Below are 20,872 nucleotides of genomic sequence, written 5' to 3'. Positions count from 1 at the left end.
GACATTTGTTATCTAGGTATAGGTATTAATGCTAGGTAGTGATATTTGTTCAACCTTGTTCTCGATTGTTTCATCACATTCATCTTGTGCAGCGAACCGATAGTTTTGTATAGAGTTTCCAGTAACTATAGCTACATGGATATTAGTGATTTTACAATAAGGTCTATCTATGACGTCATTTGTAAATCCACACTTAATCTAAAACTATATAAAAGGAAAAAGTGACTGACTGATTGACTGATCTATCAACGTACATCTCAAACTACTGAACGGATCGGGCTGAAATTTGGCATGCAGATAGCTATTATGACGTAGGCATCCGCTAAGAAAGGATTTTTGAAAATTCAACCCCTAAGGGGGTGAAATAGGGGTTTGAAATTTGTGTGGTCCACGCGGACGAAGTCGCGAGCATAAGCTAGTAATATTATTTTAAATGATTTTTATTTATTTATTATAATGCACACGTGTACCTTATATAACAATTTATATCTCGCCAAACTGCACATCAGTTTATCGGCGAGTTTACGCTCATAATGGATTAACCATTATTAAGTTAAGTTAAATGCGAAACTATACCTGTTTGTCTGTCTGCTAGCTTTTTACGGACCATCAGTCAAAATGTTCTTGCAGGTGCGATAGCTTGCATCCCAGGGAGTCGCATTATGTTTCAATTACTTACCTACATAATAATAATATAATCTAATACACCTAATACGCCACCATCTAATATGCCTTAGCTGTGATAGCCTAGTGGTTAGAACGTCCGCCTTCTATTCGGAGGTCGGAAGTTCGATCCTGGGCACGCCTCTAACTTTTCGGAGCTATGTGCGTTTTAAGTAATTAAATATAACTTGTTTTAACGGTGAAGAAACCTGCATGCCTATCATCATCATCCGAGCTCCGTTAAATAGTTTAGTGTCCATGTCTTGCAATAGTTCTATACCCACCGGGATCATCGTTAAGTGCATCTTATAGGGTAGGTGAAGGATTAGATTCGAGTGTTGTACTGAACTCATAATTATTTAGTTCTCTTTTGAAGCTTCTTCGTGTTGGACCTAGCCCCGTGCAAGCATAAGATCCTGGTTTTATCTCATGAGAGTACAACAATAAGATACTGAAATAGTATCCTGACCGAATAAGTGTCCCGTCTCTTCATAACCGATAAATTTTAACCCTGGCTTTAATATGTATTATAAATACCAATGCCTTGCTTCAACTCAACCCAAATGACTTTTAATTGAGCTCATGTTCTATAGGTATGCTAATGATAGTGATTTTTACTAGAAGATTCTTTATATTTTGATCGTGGAAAAACAGCTATTTTATAACAGTGCATTATCTTTTATTTAATAGTAAATATTGTTAAGACAAATATAATATGCTTTGTTCAGAAATAGGTAAATATAAACATCTTTCGCGCTTATCGAGCAAGTACATATTTATAGATTGTATCTTGATTTCAGCTTCTTCTAGATCTAGGTAAAAAAATAAACTGATATGAAAACAAAAAGAAATGGTGCTTTTTGAATAATCATAAATTGAGTCATAAATTGACTATCTTTGCAGCACCACTACCCATATTATAAATGCGAAGTATTTTTGTTTTTTGTTTGTTGGTTTGTCCTCCAATCACGTCGCAACGGAACAACAGACCGACACGTGATTTTTTGCATGGGTATAGTTAATGACAATGATGACAGAGGCTGCCTTAGGATTTTTATCCCGGTAAATCAAAAAGAAGTGTAAAAAGTTTCTTATTTTATAGCTGTTGGTAGGTAGGTACATTGTAAAAAATATTTAATAACAATTAAGTAGGTACCTGATATGGCTACGTTATTAAATACTACCTACTATTTTCTCTACCTCGGTTATTCTCTATTATTAATTTGATTGATGACTTATAGTTCTACCAATCAATGTTAGGTCATCACAAAATACACATCATCTAGGATAGAATAATCTTCTTCTGCTTTTCTTTTAGTTATGCTATCTACTTAACTTTGGTTTATGTTTCAAGGACCTTATGTGCCGTCGGTGACATAAGGAAGAAGACAGCAAGAAGATGAAGCCCCGAGGGGCGAGCGTCATGCACGCCTTTACTGCCCTGACTATGCTCACTATGGCTAACGGTAGGTTTCGACTAAAAGCGCGTTCCAACTCTATCGTGACGACAGTTGTATATATGTTACCGATGTTGTATATGATAACGACGCCGTACTAAAGTATTATTTCTTTCAGCCCAAACTACATGCAACCAAGGAATGGGACGGGTAATGTACGAAAGATTACCAAATCAGCAGCTGCATGGATTTGATGACGATGTAGTACGTATAAAACATGATTTGCTAGCGCTTTTAAATTCCGGGCTATTTCTACATACGGTATACCTACCTACCAGCAACTGCAATAAAAATGTATTTACTTAAATACTTAATATGCAAAAACTGCTTAGCCTGGTTAGGCAATGTCTATCTTGCTTTTATGTTGCAATTTCTCCCCACAGATACGAGAAACAGCACCCCCGTTTCGGGTATTAGAAAAATGTCAGGACCTATGTCTCAGGGATCGATCCGGTAACAGTCTGGTCAGGACTTGTAACTCAATAGACTTCCAGCCTGGAGCACGCATTGCAGCTTTTAGCCCTGAACCGGAGTATGAGGAATCGACGTGCTATTTGACGAGAGAACAGGCAGCTCCGGAGGGCATTGGCACGCTCATGATCGTGCCCAACAGCGTGCATTTCAATGAAATTTGTCTGACGTGTGAGTTTCTTAAAATATATTTATTTGTATTCATAGCTCGTAGCGTATTCAGGACATCTGAGAGACAAAGAATACAAAATGACGAAAATGTCTTCAATGCTTTGTTCTTGTTGTGGTACTTAAGCAGGAACTGGAAAAAGAAACATCGAAATATTCTGCTCAAGAGATTTTTATCGATAATATGTTAAGTGTTTGTTTAACGATTATTATTGTTATCCTAGTAGGTGTTTAGCAAAAAGTTTCGAACAACATAGAAGATTTAAATATTGAAACAATAATTCACAAAAAATGAAAGGCGGGTAGATTTAAAATGGTTATTAAATAAATACACACAGTAACATTTAAAAAATATTGGAAATCGAAATAAGTACGTTCCTAACTACTTATTTCAATTTTATAAAATTCCGAAATTGTTTGTCGAATGACTACCATATCAAGACACCCGTTATGATTATTAGGCAGGTATAAATCTAATGTTTTGGTCCACATTTCAAATATTTATCTGATAAATTTGATTAGAATAAATATAAGTAGAAATATGTTTACGTGAATCCATTTTAAGATTGTTGCTAACTAAAAAGTCAATCAATCAACCTTATCATGTCCTACAGTATCTTCAAACAAGGACCATTGTTCGCTACTACAGAACATAGACTTACATAGAATATACACTATTCTTACGACAATTCCTAATTAATCAGAGATAGCGAGCGAGATAGAGATATATCAAATTTATTCAAAAATGTTAATTAGTCCTAAGCTTAGTTACATACGTCCTCGTAATCTAAAGATTAGGCGCATCATTTGCCCCCGTACGCGGGTGATGTGAGGGTGTGCGAGGCGTCCCCCTGCCATGAGGCAGGGGGGCGCCCCGATTGGCATCTCGACCTGTCGCGAACTATAGATACTCCATGCCGTTTCTTAGCCTATTTTTGACGAAACGCCAGTGAAGGTGAAGCTTCGCTTGTGTGCGTGCTTTTTAAATGTTTTGTTCGGAGCTGGATAACTGTCGTGAACTATGTCCATGCTCTATAGATATTATAGCTAACCCAATGAAGAATGGGTAGGTACTAACATCTGTTTAATATTATTAACTTGTAGCCAATCGTCCAGAACGAGAGTGCCCATCCCGTCGCTATGTGTTCGAACGTCATGCTCGAAAGCGCTTGAAGCTTCCACCGTCAGATCTCAAGGAAATTATGGTTACCAATAGAACTGAGTGTGAGGATAAATGTTTAGGCGAATTCAGCTTTGTATGCCGATCGGCGACTTACGATTCCGCCTTACGAACATGTTCTCTAAGCAGATTTACTAGAAGAACGCACCCTGAACTCTTAGAAGATGACCACAATGCTGATTATTTGGAAAATACTTGTTTGAATGGTAAGACTGATATCTAATAAATATTTCATTCTAGATGATGTACATACGTAACTACGTCCGCGAAGATAATTTTTTTTTTGTGATATTGCGGGAACTCTTTGATTTTCTGGGATAAAAAGCCCTATGTCCGTCTCTGGGTGCAAACTGTCTCTGTACCAAATAGATGACGCCCGTGACTGTATCCAGGTGCACTTAAGTTTCTTATAAATCCCGTGGGAACTCTTTGATTTTCCGGAACGAAAAATAGCCTATGTCCATTCCCGGATTGCAAGCTATCACTATACCTTTCGTCAAAATCTATTTCAAGTCTAGCTGCCAGCGGCTGAAGCCGTCCACCAGATCAAAGCCATTGATATATTATACATTAGTACTAAATTATTGTCTTCACTGGAAATCGAATCCGGAATCTCCCACTTGATATCGTCAAAAATCTGATCATCAGTTACTGTAATAATTTATGGGATTTCTCTAAACTGATCTATTCTTTAACAGCTGAACGCCGATGTGACGGCTTAGCGGTATTCATAAAAGAGGAGAATAAAAGACTTGGAGGTCCATTTGAAGCTGATGTCTTCTCGAATATGACTCTGGATGAGTGCCAATCTATGTGTGTTCGCGCTGAAAAGTAAGTTGAATTCTCTTTTCTAAGCGAAGCGTGGATAAGTACGAATAAACTTCGGAATGTCTTTGCAGCTGATCAGTCTTCGACTTCATTCCTTTATAGCCTGGCAGGTTGCCATTGAAACACAACTGGCACATTGCACATGTTTCCTTCTGTAATATGTACGTGAAACATACCCATAATATCGTTAGTGTCTCAACGTAAAGCTATATCGGTGGGTTTAGAAAATTTAGCATACCTAAGTTCTAGTTTTCTCTATACCTAAAGCAGACCTTCACTAAGAGAGATAATCAGAAGCTACATGTGTTCGAAACCGGGGCAAATCATCTGATTTCCTTATAATATTATGAGCTAGTTAGTGGAATAATTCGTATGATTTTTCATTTCTAATCGAATTAGGTCTAAATCAGAAAATTCTTACGTTTTGGATAGTACCTACTTAAAGAGATTTGGTTAGACTTACTCATCAACATGGTTTATCTACCTATCGCTCGCTCACTACTGAGGACGGGTCTCCTCTCTAAATGAGAAGGGTTTTTAGGCTGTAGTCTGCCCCGCTAGCAAATTGCAGATTGACAGATTTTACACACCTTTGAGAACAAGAACTCTCAGCCATTCAGGCTTCCTCACGATATTTTACTTCACCGCTTCAGAAGTGATATTAACTCTGAACAGTTAGAGGTGTGAACCCTGGATCTCTAAAATCAGCTCCTAAAATGTTCCTGCAGATATTTCTGTCGCTCCATCGAGCACGACGCAATGACGAAGCAATGCGTCCTCTCGGAAGAAGATTCTGTTTCTCAGAAAGACGACGTGACTGTCAGCGCATCACCCACACACCACTTTTACGATCTCGTTTGTTTAGATAATCGTAAGTATATTTGTGTTGTTTTCGTAATAAACATATTATTGATGTTACCTATTCCTGCATGACAAAAGTTTAGCACGAATTAACATACCTATATTTAATATATTAATATTTATATTTATAATATAATATAATATAATATAATATAAAAAGAAAAGGTGACTGACTGACTGACTGATCTATCAACGCACAGCTCAAACTACTGGACGGATCGGGCTGAAATTTGGCATGCAGATAGCTATTATGACGTAGGCATCCGCTAAGAAAGATTTTTTGAAAATTCAACCCCTAACGGGGTGAAATAGGGGTTTGAAATTTGTGTAGTCCACGCGGATGAAGTCGCGAGCATAAGCTAGTATTTAATAGAAATAAAAATACATTGGCGTAGGTATAAGGTGATTCTCTCATAGTGCTAGAGGTTCTTAGCTATAAAAAGCTACAAAATCTTTTAAAAAGATCCTTTCTGACAAAGGCACTTAAAAGACATATAGGTAAAGCCGAATAGTTAACAAAATGGTGGAGAACCGAGCGCCAGTAAAAAATGATTGTGTTTAGTAAGTAGGTAACGTTTAGGTACAGCTTTTCAATATTAATACGAAAATTAAAGTCCTACTTAGACAGAAACCTTTAACTGAAAATGTTATAAGGGTCCCCGTACCCAAAGGCTGCCAACGTAACCCTATTACTAAGTCCCGCTGACCATCCCTCCGTCTGTCTGTCAGCTCAATTCAAAATGGCCGCCACGTAAATTAATAAAATCTTGTACGATGGTACGGAACCCTTCGTGTGCGAGTCCGACTCGCACTTGACCGGTTTTGAACATTACATAAAACCACAATAAGGTTTTCTCTCTAATGATTAGTCTCTCATCGGGTGACAGCTCGAGGGACCGAGTACCCGGACAACAGTGTGACGTCGCACCTGTTCTCGCCCGGGAGAAGACCGGACACCGCCTTCCAGAGGTACCGGAACAGCCGGATCACCGGCGAGTTCCATTCCGAAATAACCGGACGATCGCTCAGCGAGTGTTTGGACGAGTGTCTGAGGCAAACGAGTTTCCAGTGCAGGTAAGAACAACTTCCAAATAGAAATAGAAAGATTTTTTTTCAAATAAACTTATACGCTTTTAGATTGTATTTTTCAAGGTGTTTTTGATATACCTTTACTGATCAATAATTTAAAAAAACTCACTTAAGTGAGTTTTTTATATGTAGACGTACATGTAAACTCACTTAAGTGAGTTTTTTATTACTTTTATTAATTCTTTCTTTGCCATGCCTGTTCTTGATACTTATTATCATGTTCTTCAGTACCTACATAATTTTGGTGTAGTTTAAAAATAATTTACTTAAGTAATATCATTGACGAACTGAATTCATTGAATTAAGCTTCCTATCAAGTTTACATAATTATAACATTAAGTATTTAGGTACCTATACCTACAAGCAAACGCAAACAAGATAACTGGTCCCGAAAACCAACAGATAAATTATTCGTGCGGGGTAACTACATAATATATACAAAAATATAATTAATTGTAGAGGTTACCGACTTTGCCAATATACCACCAGACAGACAAATGCGGGGGGATTGTAGTCGTTTCCAACTTTTCCAATAAGACAGATGCATATGTAAAGGTACCTAATCAACTCATAAATAGCGTTAAGAACCTTGAGTACATTGCATAGGTAAAAAAATTAGGCACCTAAATAAGATTTATATTATAAATACTATCTGTCCCGGCTTTACTCACGTATGGGTTCGAAACTAGTCGGGCTAACGTCGACTACACACGTGAGTAAAGCCGGGACAGATAGTATTTATAATGGAAATCACTCACGGTAGTTTAAACGCTAAGATCTATAACATATAGATCTTAGCGTTTAAACCATGCCTGTATCTAATCTTAATAGTTATACATATAAAAGGAAAAGCTGACTGACGGATCGGGTTGTATAATGCAGGTAGGTAGGTAGTTAGCCGTTATAAGTTATGACGTAGACATCCGCTAAGAAAGGATTTTTGAAAATTGACCCTCCAAGGTGGTAAAGTAGGGGTTTGAAATTTGTGTAGTCCACGCGGACGAAGTTGTGGGCATAAGCAGAGATAATATATTACACAGATTATCTCTGGCATAAGCTATAGTCTGGTATAAAATACCAGAATACCTAAATTGTTCAGGTATTCTAAATAAAGAAGCAGTGTATAAATATGCCATATTATAAATAATTATTATCAGCATGTTATTTTAAACGTGACTGTAGAATAGATTAGCAAGTATAAATTAAGTAATAATAATGTTGTAAATGAAACGACGGGAATAATAATATTTATTTTGATATATGAATCTAAACAGTGCGTCAATAGTATATGTATGTACAACACTACAAGTATAGACTATAGTACCATAGTACATAGTAATAAAATTACCTATTACGTGTCGTTGGTGTTAACTTATAACACCAATTTGCGATCGGGGGTGTCCGGCTCTTAGGCGTCTATTATAGGTGGTAGTCTATGTCTAACAGTAGAAAATGTTAGGAGACCCCAATATTCTTCGAGAAAATATTTTTTTTCGTTTCATAAGGTCCGCCGTGTACAGCGATCGCGCAAGGACTTGCAGACTCAGCAGATATAACCAAAAGGATGGCATGCGACTGTTGTATGATCCAGACTTCGATTACTACGAAAATCTAATGCGTAAGTAAACGTTAATTGTCTTAATTGTTGATTAATTTGGTTGGGTATATTTTTGGAAAAGTCGTCTAAGCATCGTCTAAGACCTAAGTTATTAATTTGACCCAATTTTGAAAATATTCTTTGACAACGGCTTTAAAATTTTAATCAATGCTATATAATTACCACGCGACGGGTTGAGATAGCAATCGGTGTATATAAGGCGGGGGGACGCCTTGCACACCCGCACGTCAGCCGTGCTCGTCCGCAACGGGTTAGCGCGGGGGCTGTGCGGGTGTAGGGGCGTTCCCACCCCGATTGCTATCTCGACCTGTTACGTACAATAATATCGCTAAGGCTATGAAGTCAAACACAATAGGTACCTAGCAACTTTTTTCTTTTAAGTAAAACGTTAATTTAGAATTAGATGATACTCGTAGGTCATTACTCATTATAGTAGGTAAATGACATGATTATAAAAAAAACACAAACAATATTCAATAGGTATCTAGGGCAGATCATCATCAGATATAAGTAATTTAGTAAACTGGACCGTACCTAGATGTATACCTATCGAATGAACAAGACGGATGATATCAATATAGCGACGATAGTTAAGAGTTACACGATACAAATGATACGTTGTCCTGTTATTGCCATTTATAAAGCCAATTGGCATAAGTAGAGTCATGACATTGAACCTTTGAAGCAGAAAATAGAACAGCAATTCGCTACATTATAAACCCTTTAAGCCGTAGACATAGATAATAGGTACTTAGGTAGTTATGTAGAAAAACTAATTAGAACAAGCTGAAGTTAAATAATTAAGTGAAAATCACAATCCATCCACGCGGGCATGATTTGTATAGTAATTAGATAGGCTTTGAGTTTTATTGTAATATTTTCAATAAATCATTTTTTTTTTTGATAAATAAGTCGAAGCCTAAATCACAATTGAATTGGATATTTCCACGGAACATGATAAGATTTACTTTTCAAATAGGTAAAACACTTACGTCGATTCTGTCGAATACCAAGAGCAGAGCGTTTTTGTCAACTGAATACAGAAAAGAACCCTAAGAACTAAAATATTTACAAAAAAGGATTTCTAAAATCTTGAAATTTTAATTAAAATCCAAGCAAACTTTAGCAACGTTACTTTAACGAAGGTAAAATCTGACGATCTTACCACGAAGATACTACGCATCACTGAGACCCTCGTTTCGACAACCTACTTAGTACAATTGGCATTTTTCTATAAATAAAATTATTCTATCAGATCAGCTAGTAAGTGGAGAAAACGAGGCTGGGGGATCAGGAGGAGGATCGAAATCGTCTTGGGGGTCTAATTCATCAGGTTCGATTGGATGCATTTTCAACCTTGTTTTGGTTCAATATTAAATTTTAGTAATGTAATAATTGGGTATTATAGAAAACGATTGAATATTGCATGATCTTTAGTAGAAAATTTTATTTTTAGTTTGTTTAAATTATCAAACCTATTGAAAAATATGCATGGAGTATCTATTGTAGAAATTATGAGATATTACTTAGTAAGTGTTTTTGTATAGTGTTTACTCAGTAGGTACCTATAACCATCATTATTGGTTAGATGTCGTGTTCTAGAGCATGAAAGTTACTTATGTTCCTAATTCTTATCGTTTTATCTATAAGTAAGTAATTGTAGTTACCTAATTTTCGAATATATACTCTGAATTCAGGGGGGCTAGGACCAAAGTCATGATTATTACAATCGCGATTGTTGTCATCATCATCATCGTCAATTGATTGACGGCCACAGCTGGACTTCCACACGTCATTTGTAGTCTTTATCGTATTGTAGCTGTCCAACATTGGTGCTAGGCCTACTGTTTTTCAATTTAATTAATTTGTAGTATAGACTTGTAGAAAAATACATAATATTAATTATGTTGTTGGGTTGTGGGTATGCAGTAATTCAGCAGTAATATTAACATTTGAAGTAGTTTGCTAATAGTCAAAATAAACGTTAAAGTAGCCCCAATTAGAAAATTTGTAGTAGTATATGCATTTTATATTGCAGTCATTGTACTACTAATACTATCTGTTCTATCTTCAAGGTGGTAGTAAAGGCGGAGATCGAGATCGGGATCGGGATCGGGATCGGGATAGGGACCGGGACAGGTATCCACCCGACGTGGATCGTTATCCGGATGACGACCGGTACTACGAAGACGATCGTTACCCGCCACGGCCCGACCGGTACCCAGATGACCGGTATCCGATCGGTCCTGAACCTTACCCTGATAGATATCCGGGTGATCGCGACCGGTATCCAGCAGACAGATACCCGGATGATAGATACCCTCCTGGCGTTGGACCGGATAGATTCCCAGTAGACCGCTACCCTCCACCGATCGACCAGTATCCGCCAGGCGTCGACAACAGATACCCAGCGTACCCTGGTGGCAGATACCCAGTAGGAGACCGATACCCAATTGACGGAGGACGGCTTCCTTATGATCCACCGAATGATATTGGTGGTAGATACCCAACCTCAGATCGATATCCTGTCAGTAGATATCCTATCGACGTTTACCCTGACAGATATTCTCCAGACCGATACCCAGCAGACAGGTATCCGGTACCAGAGAGGAGGCCGATCAGACCATCATGGTCTAGCAGATATCCTGATAGGTACAATCAGGACCGTTTTTCTGGCTCTAGTGATTGGGGTCGGTACCCGTACGGTCAGTACCCTGTTGGCGTGAATCGGGACCCTGTACCTTTGGGCGGTGACCGTTATCCTGATATGTATGATAAATATCCGCCGACCGGATCATCATATCCTGGTAAGCACGATGTTTTATTTGCACGAATTTATGTAGGGCACTTTTACGATCGATCTTTTGTTCCTGAAGAGGAAAATTTTAGTCATAAAGAAATATAATATTGTGTGTTTGTTTATTAACAAAATTATATTCTATTTGTAATAAATTATTTATTATGTCTATTTAACTATTGCGAACTTAAAGTATTAAGGTTATGATTGTCTTTAGGCAAGGCATTCCGAACTAGTGGTAGATGCATCCGACTATTCGAAAGTACTTATAAAAGTTTATTCGAATAAAAAGATTTTCATTTTATTTTTATTTATTTTACGTACAAAGGTAGTGGTACTTGAATTGATTATTCTTGAACAGTGTTCTCTATTGGTCATCTTATAAGCAGGTTATGGACGAGGTGGTTACTATGGCCAGGACTACCCTGCCGGAGACAGATTCCCGGCTGGAGACCGATATCCTGATAGAGGAGTTCGTCCTGGAACAGACAGGTAAATTAAATACCTAATTGAAAATTCACTACGTTCAAAATTCCTTGAATTTATTTGTACCGTTAATTTTTAGGTACCCTGTTGAGCCAAGGCCTCCATTTGGATCAAGAAGGCCTGTAGAAAGACCAGGTGGTTATCGTGGAAGCTATCCACCGCCAGCATTAGATAGACCTATAGGTAAGGTATTTTTATGGAATTTCCTCCTATCCATAACTTTGGAATTTGATTTTGCTGGTATCATAAATGTAAAGGTTTAATTAAAAATAATTGATCTATTTTAGGTGGTTACGGTGGTTACGAACCAGATGGACCAATACCCCCCGTTGGAATTCCAGTAAATTCTCCGGTTGGTGGTGTTTTAGGTGGTCATATTGGAGGGCCAATTGGGGGACCAATAGGTGGTCCTATTGGAGGACCGATTGGTGGACCAATTGGCGGCCCCATTGGTGGCAGACCTCCTATTGCTCCAAGGCCATGGCAAGGTTCTAGGTGTGAAGAAGAAAGCTTCAGACAAGTTGGCAGACAACGTATGCAACGGAGATTTGTACGTCGTTTCACAACAGCTCAATCTTTGGCACATTGCCAACGGGAGTGTATTGAAGCTCGCGATTTCATTTGTCGGTCATTCAACTACAGGTATCACTTTATATATAGCTTTGGATTGCTCAACTTGGGATAAGAAATGCTACTAATGTAATGTAAACATTTGTAGGGATGCAGGTTACGGAGCCGAACCACGTGACAATTGTGAACTTAGTGATCGCGATACTCGTGAATTAGATGCAGCCAATCCAGCACATTTTGATAATACGGCAAATGAATACGATTTTTACGAAAGAGCACTTGGACGAAGCGCTGATGATTGCTTAGATGGTAATCGAAATTTAAATAGGCTACTTGACAATTTTTTTAAGTTGGTCTTAAATGGTTAATATTTGTCCTATTATATCAAAAAAATTAACACTATATTTTTTTGCGCCCTAAAAACCGTAAAACTTTAATTTAAAAAAATATTTTTCTTAGACAGGTGAAAACACTGTCGGCCATGTTTGGCCGATAGATTATCTGTGCTCTGACGTCATGCATTTGTAAACAACAGTATAACCACAGGGTTATACTGTTGTTTACAAATGCATGACGTCAGAGCACAGATAATCTATCGGCCAAACATGGCCGACAGTGTTTTCCAAACATGGCCGACAGTGTTTTCACCTGTCTAAGAAAAATATTTTTTTAAATTAAAGTTTTACGGTTTTTAGGGCGCAAAAAAATATAGTGTTAATTTTTTTGATATAATAGGACAAATATTAACCATTTAAGACCAACTTAAAAAAATTGTCAAGTAGCCTATTGTCATCAGTTAAGTCTATAGCAACTCTGTAACTATAATTTCAGTAATTTTCTTCAACAGTATCACAAGTATGTAACGAGGATGGAATGGAATTTACTCTCAGATTACCAGAAGGTTTCTATGGACGCATGTACACTTATGGCTTCTATGACAGATGTTTCTTCCGCGGCAATGGTGGTGTCTCTAACGTACTGAGAATTACCGGAGCTCATGGTTACCCTGAGTGTGGCACACAGCGGGTAAATAAGAAATCTGATTGTTACATTGTTATTGATTAGGAAATAGAATAAATGATAATGATTAATGATGTTTTCAGTACGGTGATACAATGACGAATATTGTAGTTGTGCAATTTAGTGACAATGTTCAGACGTCAAGAGATAAACGGTTCAATTTGACCTGTTTATTCAGAGGACCTGCTGAGGCTGTTGTTACATCGAATTACATTGGAGCTGGGTGAGAGATTAGCTGTGTAGATACTTAGCGTCTATTTGAAAAGTAGGTAGGTAGCATGCGACTTTGCATTCGTTTTCAGACTTTCGCCAAATATAATACTTTTCAAGTGGACGCAAATGTTTTGTTTACATAGTTTTAGAGAAATGATTAACAGTTAACAGTTTGCGTGATTTACTGTGAAGCGTGCTATTTCTGAATTGAGGGTAATTTTAGAAACTAGTTCATGTTTTGGGTATTGGGTTTCAGAGAATCGCTAAGCTTCTCAATGTTTGAGTGTGGGTGTTCTTTTTTTGCGTGTGTGTTTCCTATGTTGTCTGTGCTAGGTAGTTAGAGTAGGTTATTAGAGCGATTTGCATATTGTATGGGTGTATTTTATTTATATTATTTTGAGTGCTGTTATTAACTAACAGCTACTAACTTAGCACTTTGAATGAAACCGTTCTTCGAATAAATTCTTTGTGTCTTATATTTTTAACCGTTCTTTGTAAATCGGCGGGGTGATCGCGTATCTCGCGACAGGCTTGCGACAGGCGTAAATCTCGCGATCATTACTGTCAAACGTCACACGTAACAGTGGTTTCAGAGAGACAGCAATAGCCACAAAGCAAAATAAGAAGAAGAAAAAGAGAGACAGCAAATGAACTGTCGCATTGCTACTGCTGACGCATTGCTGTCGCTACTGCAAAGTTTTACGTAATCACCCTACGGTTGTTATAACAGGAAATAATTTGATGATGCTATCTATAACTTTTTGTCCAAATTAATAATTTCTTAAATCAAATCGGTTTCATTCAAAGTCATCTATTATGTCTTAAAAAGCCCCATCTAAAGTCTAACAGTAGATTTGGCTATGATTTGGTCGACAGGTCTGGAAGTCCGATACCGATAGAGTATTTGCCAGAGGAAAGTTCATTGAACTCAAAGGTCAGACTGCTCATCCTGTATCAAGGCAGACCGACGACCACGATCGCCGTGGGAGATCCTTTGACATTTAGACTTGAAGCTCAAGATGGATATAATTATGCTACGGATATATTTGCAACGAATGTAATCGCCAGAGATCCTTATTCGGGTCGTTCGGTTCAACTTATAGATAGAGTCGGGTAAGTACGGCTGTTATCTAAATGTTATAGGTAGGTATAGCTATAATACACGACAGGTCGAGGTGGAAATCAGGGTGGGGACCACCGAGTGTGAGGACACAGCCCCCGCGCTAACCCGGTGCGTGATAGTGATGTGGTTTTTTACATCTCGACCTGTCGCGTACTATACTTGATTACCTGCCTTTAGTTTTTTATAGTACCTAGTCTGTAATGATCACGTAGTGATAGATCCTGCCTGCAAAAATAATATTGTTTAAGGTTTACGGGACTCATTGAATTCTTTAAAAAACCTACCCACAATTTCTTGTACCTAATTCCGATACTTAGGTACCTACACAAAAATACTTCAACCCAGCTCGCTTTCCCCTAAAGAAAACCTTTGGAACCCCTTAAAATGTTTTAAAATGGACAGTCACACATTATTAAGTATTATCTACATAAGTACCTACTTATATATTCTTTATTTGATGAACTTTCGGTGCAACATCTATATATTTTCAGATGCCCAGTGGATCCGGACGTTTTCCCAGAATTAGATAAAGGACGCAGCGGTGACTCGCTGGAAGCTAGATTCAACGCATTTAAGATTCCCGAGTCGAACTTTTTAGTATTTGAAGCTACCGTTAGGACGTGTAGAGAGGGATGCCAGCCGGTGAGTTTGTAGACCTTGTACTTTTGTTGTAGTTGTACGGCAACACAATATATGTACATGTAGTTGAAGCGCGATGACTTCACTAAATTGAGCTGGTGACGGATGCGCCCGGTTGTGCCCGGGTATACAATTGTAGAATTTATAGTGACAAAGTAGCGTGGAAGCAACCGGCTGAGCTCCGGCTGCAGAGCTTTCAGTTGCTAACAGGATGGCATAGGTAATTGTTTTGTTAAAATGTTACGATTGGAAAAAGAAAACTGCTCGATCAGTTTCTTGCCGGCTGTTCTCATTAGAATCTTAATTCCAAACCACCGTAGTACGGATCGGGCTGAAATTTGGAAAAATCCTGTAATATAGGGGTTCAAAATTTGTGTAGTTCACGCTGACGAAATCGCGTACATAAGCTAGTATTTTGATTTTTATTTTGGTTTACTTTTCCGCACTCCACAAATCCAGAAGGAATTATAATCGTGTGCAAAGAATTAAAATTAAGTACCTATACAATTTTACAATATTTTACAATAGGATGCCAGCGATATAATATTACCTACCTACTTGTTGTATTAAAGTTGATAACATTTACGTCAATGCGTTTTAATAAAAATAAATGTTTCTTATCAGACTCGCCAGCTAGGGTTGAGTCTAGGTTATCGATATACTTAACGCCTGTTTGTTCCACATAATCTAGGTATTATCGCATACCTATTTGTGACTATTTCTATTTATAAATAGTTTAATCAACAAGTAGTTAGGCATGGGTTTGGTTTGTGTTATCAATCTATTTTCTTGGGCTAAGTTTTTAGAATATCTAAGTACATGAATGAAATCTACCAAGTTGTATATTCTAGCAATTCTGAGTTTATAAATGAGAATAGCTTTTTCTCACACCATAGCGCGTTTGGAAATTTGGAACTCCCGTAGCTTTAGTTTTAAGTTTACGTAGGTAACTAATTCATTGTCACCATTTTTAGGGTTTCGTACCTCCAAAGGTTAAGGTACGGAACTGAGCCTCAAATCCAAAAGTGCAGTAGTTACCCGTCATCATCATGGTTGAGCAGTTAGGACTTGGACTTTAATCTAAATATATAAAAGGAAAAGGTGACTGACTGACTGACTGACTGATCTATCAACGCACAGCTCAAACTACTGGACGGATCGGGCTGAGATTTGGCATACAGATAGCTATTATGGCGTAGGCATCCGCTAAGAAAGGATTTTTGAAAATTCAACCCCTAAGGGGGTGAAATAGGGGTTTGAAATTTGTGTAGTCCACGCGGACGAAGTCGCGAGCATAAGCTAGTCATGTATAATAATAGTACGCGACAGGTCGAGATGTGCGAGTGTGCGTTCCCCCTTCTCATACCCCAATTGCCATCTCTACCTGTCGTGGACTATAGGTACACTGGGACCTACCCAGACTTTCGCGATATACCCACTTAGGTACCTACGTAATTCAGCGAGACCCTTTACCAAAATGTTACCAAATATTTTGCCAAGACATCCATAGCAAAAGGAGACAAAACAATTAACTGATAAAGTCTCTACATACTTATTACAATTTTTCAGCTTCACTACATATTTCACCGAAAGTTTGAGGCGTGTAGTAGATACTAGTGTCTACTTACATACAATATTTCGTATTATTCCAGGCTTATTGCCCGAGCCACACCGGCCGATCTGAACCTTCCTTCGGTCGTCGACGAAGAGACGTCAACTCTACTATTGAAGCTGAAAAGAATAACACAACTGAAACTGTGAAACCAGATGAAGATGCAACGAACAAAACTGACAATAAGAGCGAAGCATCTGTGTACAAGATCTCGTACGAAGAGGCAACTGTTGATAAATATCTGAAGGATGAAGTTGAAACTCCGAGTCATGTTAGAAAGATGATTGAGGTAATTTTGTTGACTTTTTCGTTTCTACACATTTTAATGATTTTGCAAAATAATATGTACGAGCTATATTTAGTTTTGAAACATATGAATTAAATAATATACTTAGGTCGACATACATACTTATTCATCAAGTTTCATACTCACTCCATCACTATTAGCAGTAGATGATAAAATTTAAAAATTTATACTTGTCCGTTGTCGACAATTTCGATCTCGAGTTCAAAGCTCGAGCCTTGAAGGTACAGGTTGATGGTATACGGTATAGGTAGTATTTTAACAGCTTAGTTAACAACTTAGAAATAGAACGGCAGATAGAAGAGCTTACCTATATCAGAAAAGTACCTCTCCTTTTTTGATATTATGTAGTAGGTATGAACCGTACCTATCTATGTACTTTTAGGTGTTCGACAACCGTAACGAGATGATAGAAGAAAACGGGCCGGCGGACTCAGCACCTGTAGTGGCCGCGGTAGGCGTGTGCGTGTCCCCGTACCACTACCGCGCTGTACTCGTCGCTCTGTGCGTTCTTCTGTCCCTTCTGTTGGCTATGCTGACCGCTGCACTGTATATTTACAAGTAAGATTATTGATTTTTTAATGTATCAAAACATACTAAACTACATAGTTTAAGTAGTTTAGTATGTCTTATTTATCTGTCCGCATGGAAGGACAAGAATACCTTCAAGTGAAGACTAAACATGGCATCTTCTAGGCAAGCGCGCTTCATAGGTCGCATCATCACTTGCCAGCAGTCTGATTGCAGCCAAGCGCTAGTCTATAAATTAAAAAAAAAACTGGTTGCATTTCCGCGCTGAGCAGTCAGGCTAATCCTTTGCGCAAAAAATGAGCCAGCCCTTCAGTTGTAGATGACTAACCGCGGTGAAACGTCTCGTAAGAATTTTTTAGGGTGACATGGGTGACATGTTCTGATTGAACACACGAAAACAGAAAGAATTTTTAGTACTAAGTTAATCTTTCGTTTGCTTACTTTGCTTTGTTACAGCTTTTTTTTCACGTTGAACAGCTAATCTCTTTTTCAATAATTACGTACTTAACTAATTAAAAAAACTAAAGAAAAGCAAAAAACAAGTTTTGCTTTCTTTAAAATAGAAATTGATAAGGTCATATCATAGACATAAATAGGTATTATAGAAAATGTATGGCAGGCTACTTAGGTACTATTAGCTTTCCCCCGCAATCCCTTTTATAATGCTCTTTACAGCAGGTAGATTAGACCTACCTATTTAGTTTAGAGATTCTGTACCATAGAATTAATTGACCCTTACATTTTTCATACAAGACGGTATTGGCGCGTGTTACGCAAGAACATCGAGGTGACGTCGGCGCCCATGCACCGAGCAGCTGCGCCCGCGCCGCGTCCTACGCGACCTTCTCTGTTCGCCGCCTCACATCTACATAAACCATTCTCATTAAGGTAAATACACAGAGAATTTAACCTCAAGAGTACGCATATACAAGGGAGAATGCTTGAAAGGGGGGGACAGGGGAGAATGCTTTGAATGAATGAATGAATGAATGATTTATTTATTCAATAATATTTTTGTTGATTAGTGGACTCAAAAGTCACGGAATGAAGACAATGGGCGAAATGAGGGTACCGAACGGGCGTGGGCCGAATTTAATCCTAAGCAACGGCCTAAGCTTGGCGATCGGGGGTGTTCGGATATTTAAGACGTCTATAGGTGGTGGGTCTGTAGGTAAATAATAAAAATGCCCTCGCAACCGAATTTCGGCCAAAGCTCAGCGAGATTACCCAACTGGGCGGGAGATATTATTACCTATAGAGCGCAAGTGTGTTTGCAAAGTGCAAACACACGTGCACTCTTTATTCCCTCAATCTCATAGCCCGATGGGACGGCACTCCAACACGACTGGAGAGAGATTAGGTACGGGACCGACGGCTCGACGTGCTCTCCGAGGCACGGGGATGTAATACCGCCAACTTACTAATTCCGGGCTAGTACTTATACTTACTGAGAATTTCTTAACAGAAAAACCCAATAAACTGTACCTATCTTATATCTGTTTATTTTTGGCCCGACCCGGGAATCGAGACGACCTCGTAATCCGCAGTCAAACATGCTAAGCACTTCACCAACAAGACAGTCAAGTTTCCAGGGTAAATAATAATGACACGACCGATAAGAAGACTTGCATACTTAAATTTGATTTGTAAATGAATTAAACTAAATTACGCAGTGATCGCCTAATGGTAGTGGTTAAAATTAAAACGTCAGCCTCCTATTCGGGGATCTGGGGTTCGATCCCGGGTACGCACCTCTAACTTTTCAGAGTTATGCAGTTATTTTTTTAGCAATTAAACATTACTTAGGTAGGTACCTTAGCGGTGAAGAAAAACATCGTGAGGAAACCTTCATGCCCGAGAGTTCTCCATAATGTTCTTAAAGATGTGGTCTGGAAAACCGCACTTGGCCAGCGTGGTGGACTATGGCCAAGCCCTTCTCATTCTGAGAAGAGACTCGTGTTCAGTAATGAGCTGGCGATGGGTTGATGTCTGATGATGAAATTACGAGCAAAAGATACCAAACAAGAATTTTTCTTATCTAGTAGATATTGTTATTAATTTTCGGAAGGCGTAATTTGTCCATAAACGGCCAAGTCAAATATAATAATTTAGCAATTTGGCTTGTCAAGTAAACGATGCCTTGGACGACAGCCATGATGGGCAAAGAGTACCTATAATCTTAAATATATAAAAGGAAAAGGAGACTGACTGACTGATCTATCAACGCACAGCTCAAACTACTGGACGGATCGGGCTGAAATTCGGCATGCAGATAGCTATTGTGACGTTAGCATCCGCTAAGAAAGGATTTTTGAAAATTCATCCCCTAAGAGGGTAAAATTTGAAATTTTTGTAGTCCACGCGGATGAATTCGCGGGCATAAGCTAGTAATCACTACGTTTATGATGGGGATTGGGGATGGGGTGATCAAATCACAAATAATAGACAAATTTTGTCTATGCCATAGAAAGTCTGCCGCTGCTGCTCTCTTTCTTCTATCACCAAATAGATTGATAAATCACCCACTGGGCCACTGCGCATTCTTTTTACGTATCCCAACGTTATGTTTATGTTTACCAAATACCAACAGCCAATAAACAGGTATAACCTTATTTTTTGTTTCTAGTGGACTGGGAAGAAACTTCTCCGAAATAGGCGAGGAAGCAGGCTCGTCAGGACGTTTGGCAAACGCATTCGACGATGGCAGTGAACCAATATACACAGACCCCTCACTTTTCGAACGGTCTAGGTCTCTCCGATCGCTGCATTCACTGGATTTGAAACCCGATCGTCGTGAACATCACGCATGAAAATATGAACTACCCTCACTTTACTTAAGAGCCTGCATTGCGAAATAATACTGCGCCAATTGAACAAACTAAATCGACCTTAACAGAACTAAGTAGGGTTTATTTTGTATCATACTACAGACCTACATTATTTTTTACCGCAAGTGCTGAATTGTGCGGTAATATTTCATTAGGCGGGCTTGCTTTAATATTTAACTTATAAAATAATTAAATAAATGTCTACATTCTTGACTAACTAAATAAATAAATAATATAATTAGTCTTAACTGCCTAATAATGTGCTCAGTTTCTAATCCGTCCAAAGATCTTTTATTTTATTTTTATTTCTATTGTAAATTGTAATACAGAATAATTGATTTTTACTCAATTTCTTAATTCTATTCTATTTATTTATTGTAAGTCAGTACTAATAAATAAAAGTCTTTACAGTGA

General features: G+C 38.2%; 1 protein-coding gene across 4 annotated transcripts; it reads left to right on the top strand.

The window, feature by feature from the left end:
* The first annotated feature begins 2,031 nt into the window (after positions 1–2,031).
* nompA (no mechanoreceptor potential A) lies at positions 2,032–20,852 on the top strand. Of its 4 annotated transcripts, none has more exons than XM_034979502.2 (22): positions 2,032–2,129; positions 2,239–2,324; positions 2,504–2,762; positions 3,864–4,145; positions 4,638–4,770; positions 5,496–5,638; positions 6,516–6,702; positions 8,223–8,335; positions 9,591–9,668; positions 10,411–11,142; positions 11,522–11,624; positions 11,698–11,801; positions 11,906–12,260; positions 12,337–12,497; positions 13,036–13,214; positions 13,292–13,431; positions 14,298–14,534; positions 15,036–15,186; positions 16,836–17,084; positions 17,485–17,660; positions 18,384–18,518; positions 20,257–20,852. In XM_034979502.2, the coding sequence occupies exons 1-22, from the start codon at positions 2,063–2,065 to the stop codon at positions 20,438–20,440; spliced, it is 4,254 nt and encodes a 1,417-aa protein (XP_034835393.1). In that variant the 5' UTR covers positions 2,032–2,062; the 3' UTR covers positions 20,441–20,852. The 4 variants fall into 4 exon arrangements, with proteins under 4 accessions (XP_034835393.1, XP_069361358.1, XP_069361359.1 ...); XM_069505257.1 differs by having other exon boundaries at positions 6,498–6,702; XM_069505258.1 differs by lacking the exon at positions 9,591–9,668 and having other exon boundaries at positions 6,498–6,702; positions 11,519–11,624; positions 20,257–20,851.
* Positions 20,853–20,872: the final 20 nt, after the last annotated feature.

This window comes from Maniola hyperantus, chromosome 20 (genome assembly GCF_902806685.2).
Source record: "Maniola hyperantus chromosome 20, iAphHyp1.2, whole genome shotgun sequence".
NCBI classification, from domain to species: Eukaryota; Metazoa; Arthropoda; class Insecta; order Lepidoptera; family Nymphalidae; genus Maniola; species Maniola hyperantus.
This window is presented reverse-complemented; position numbering and strand designations above follow the sequence as displayed.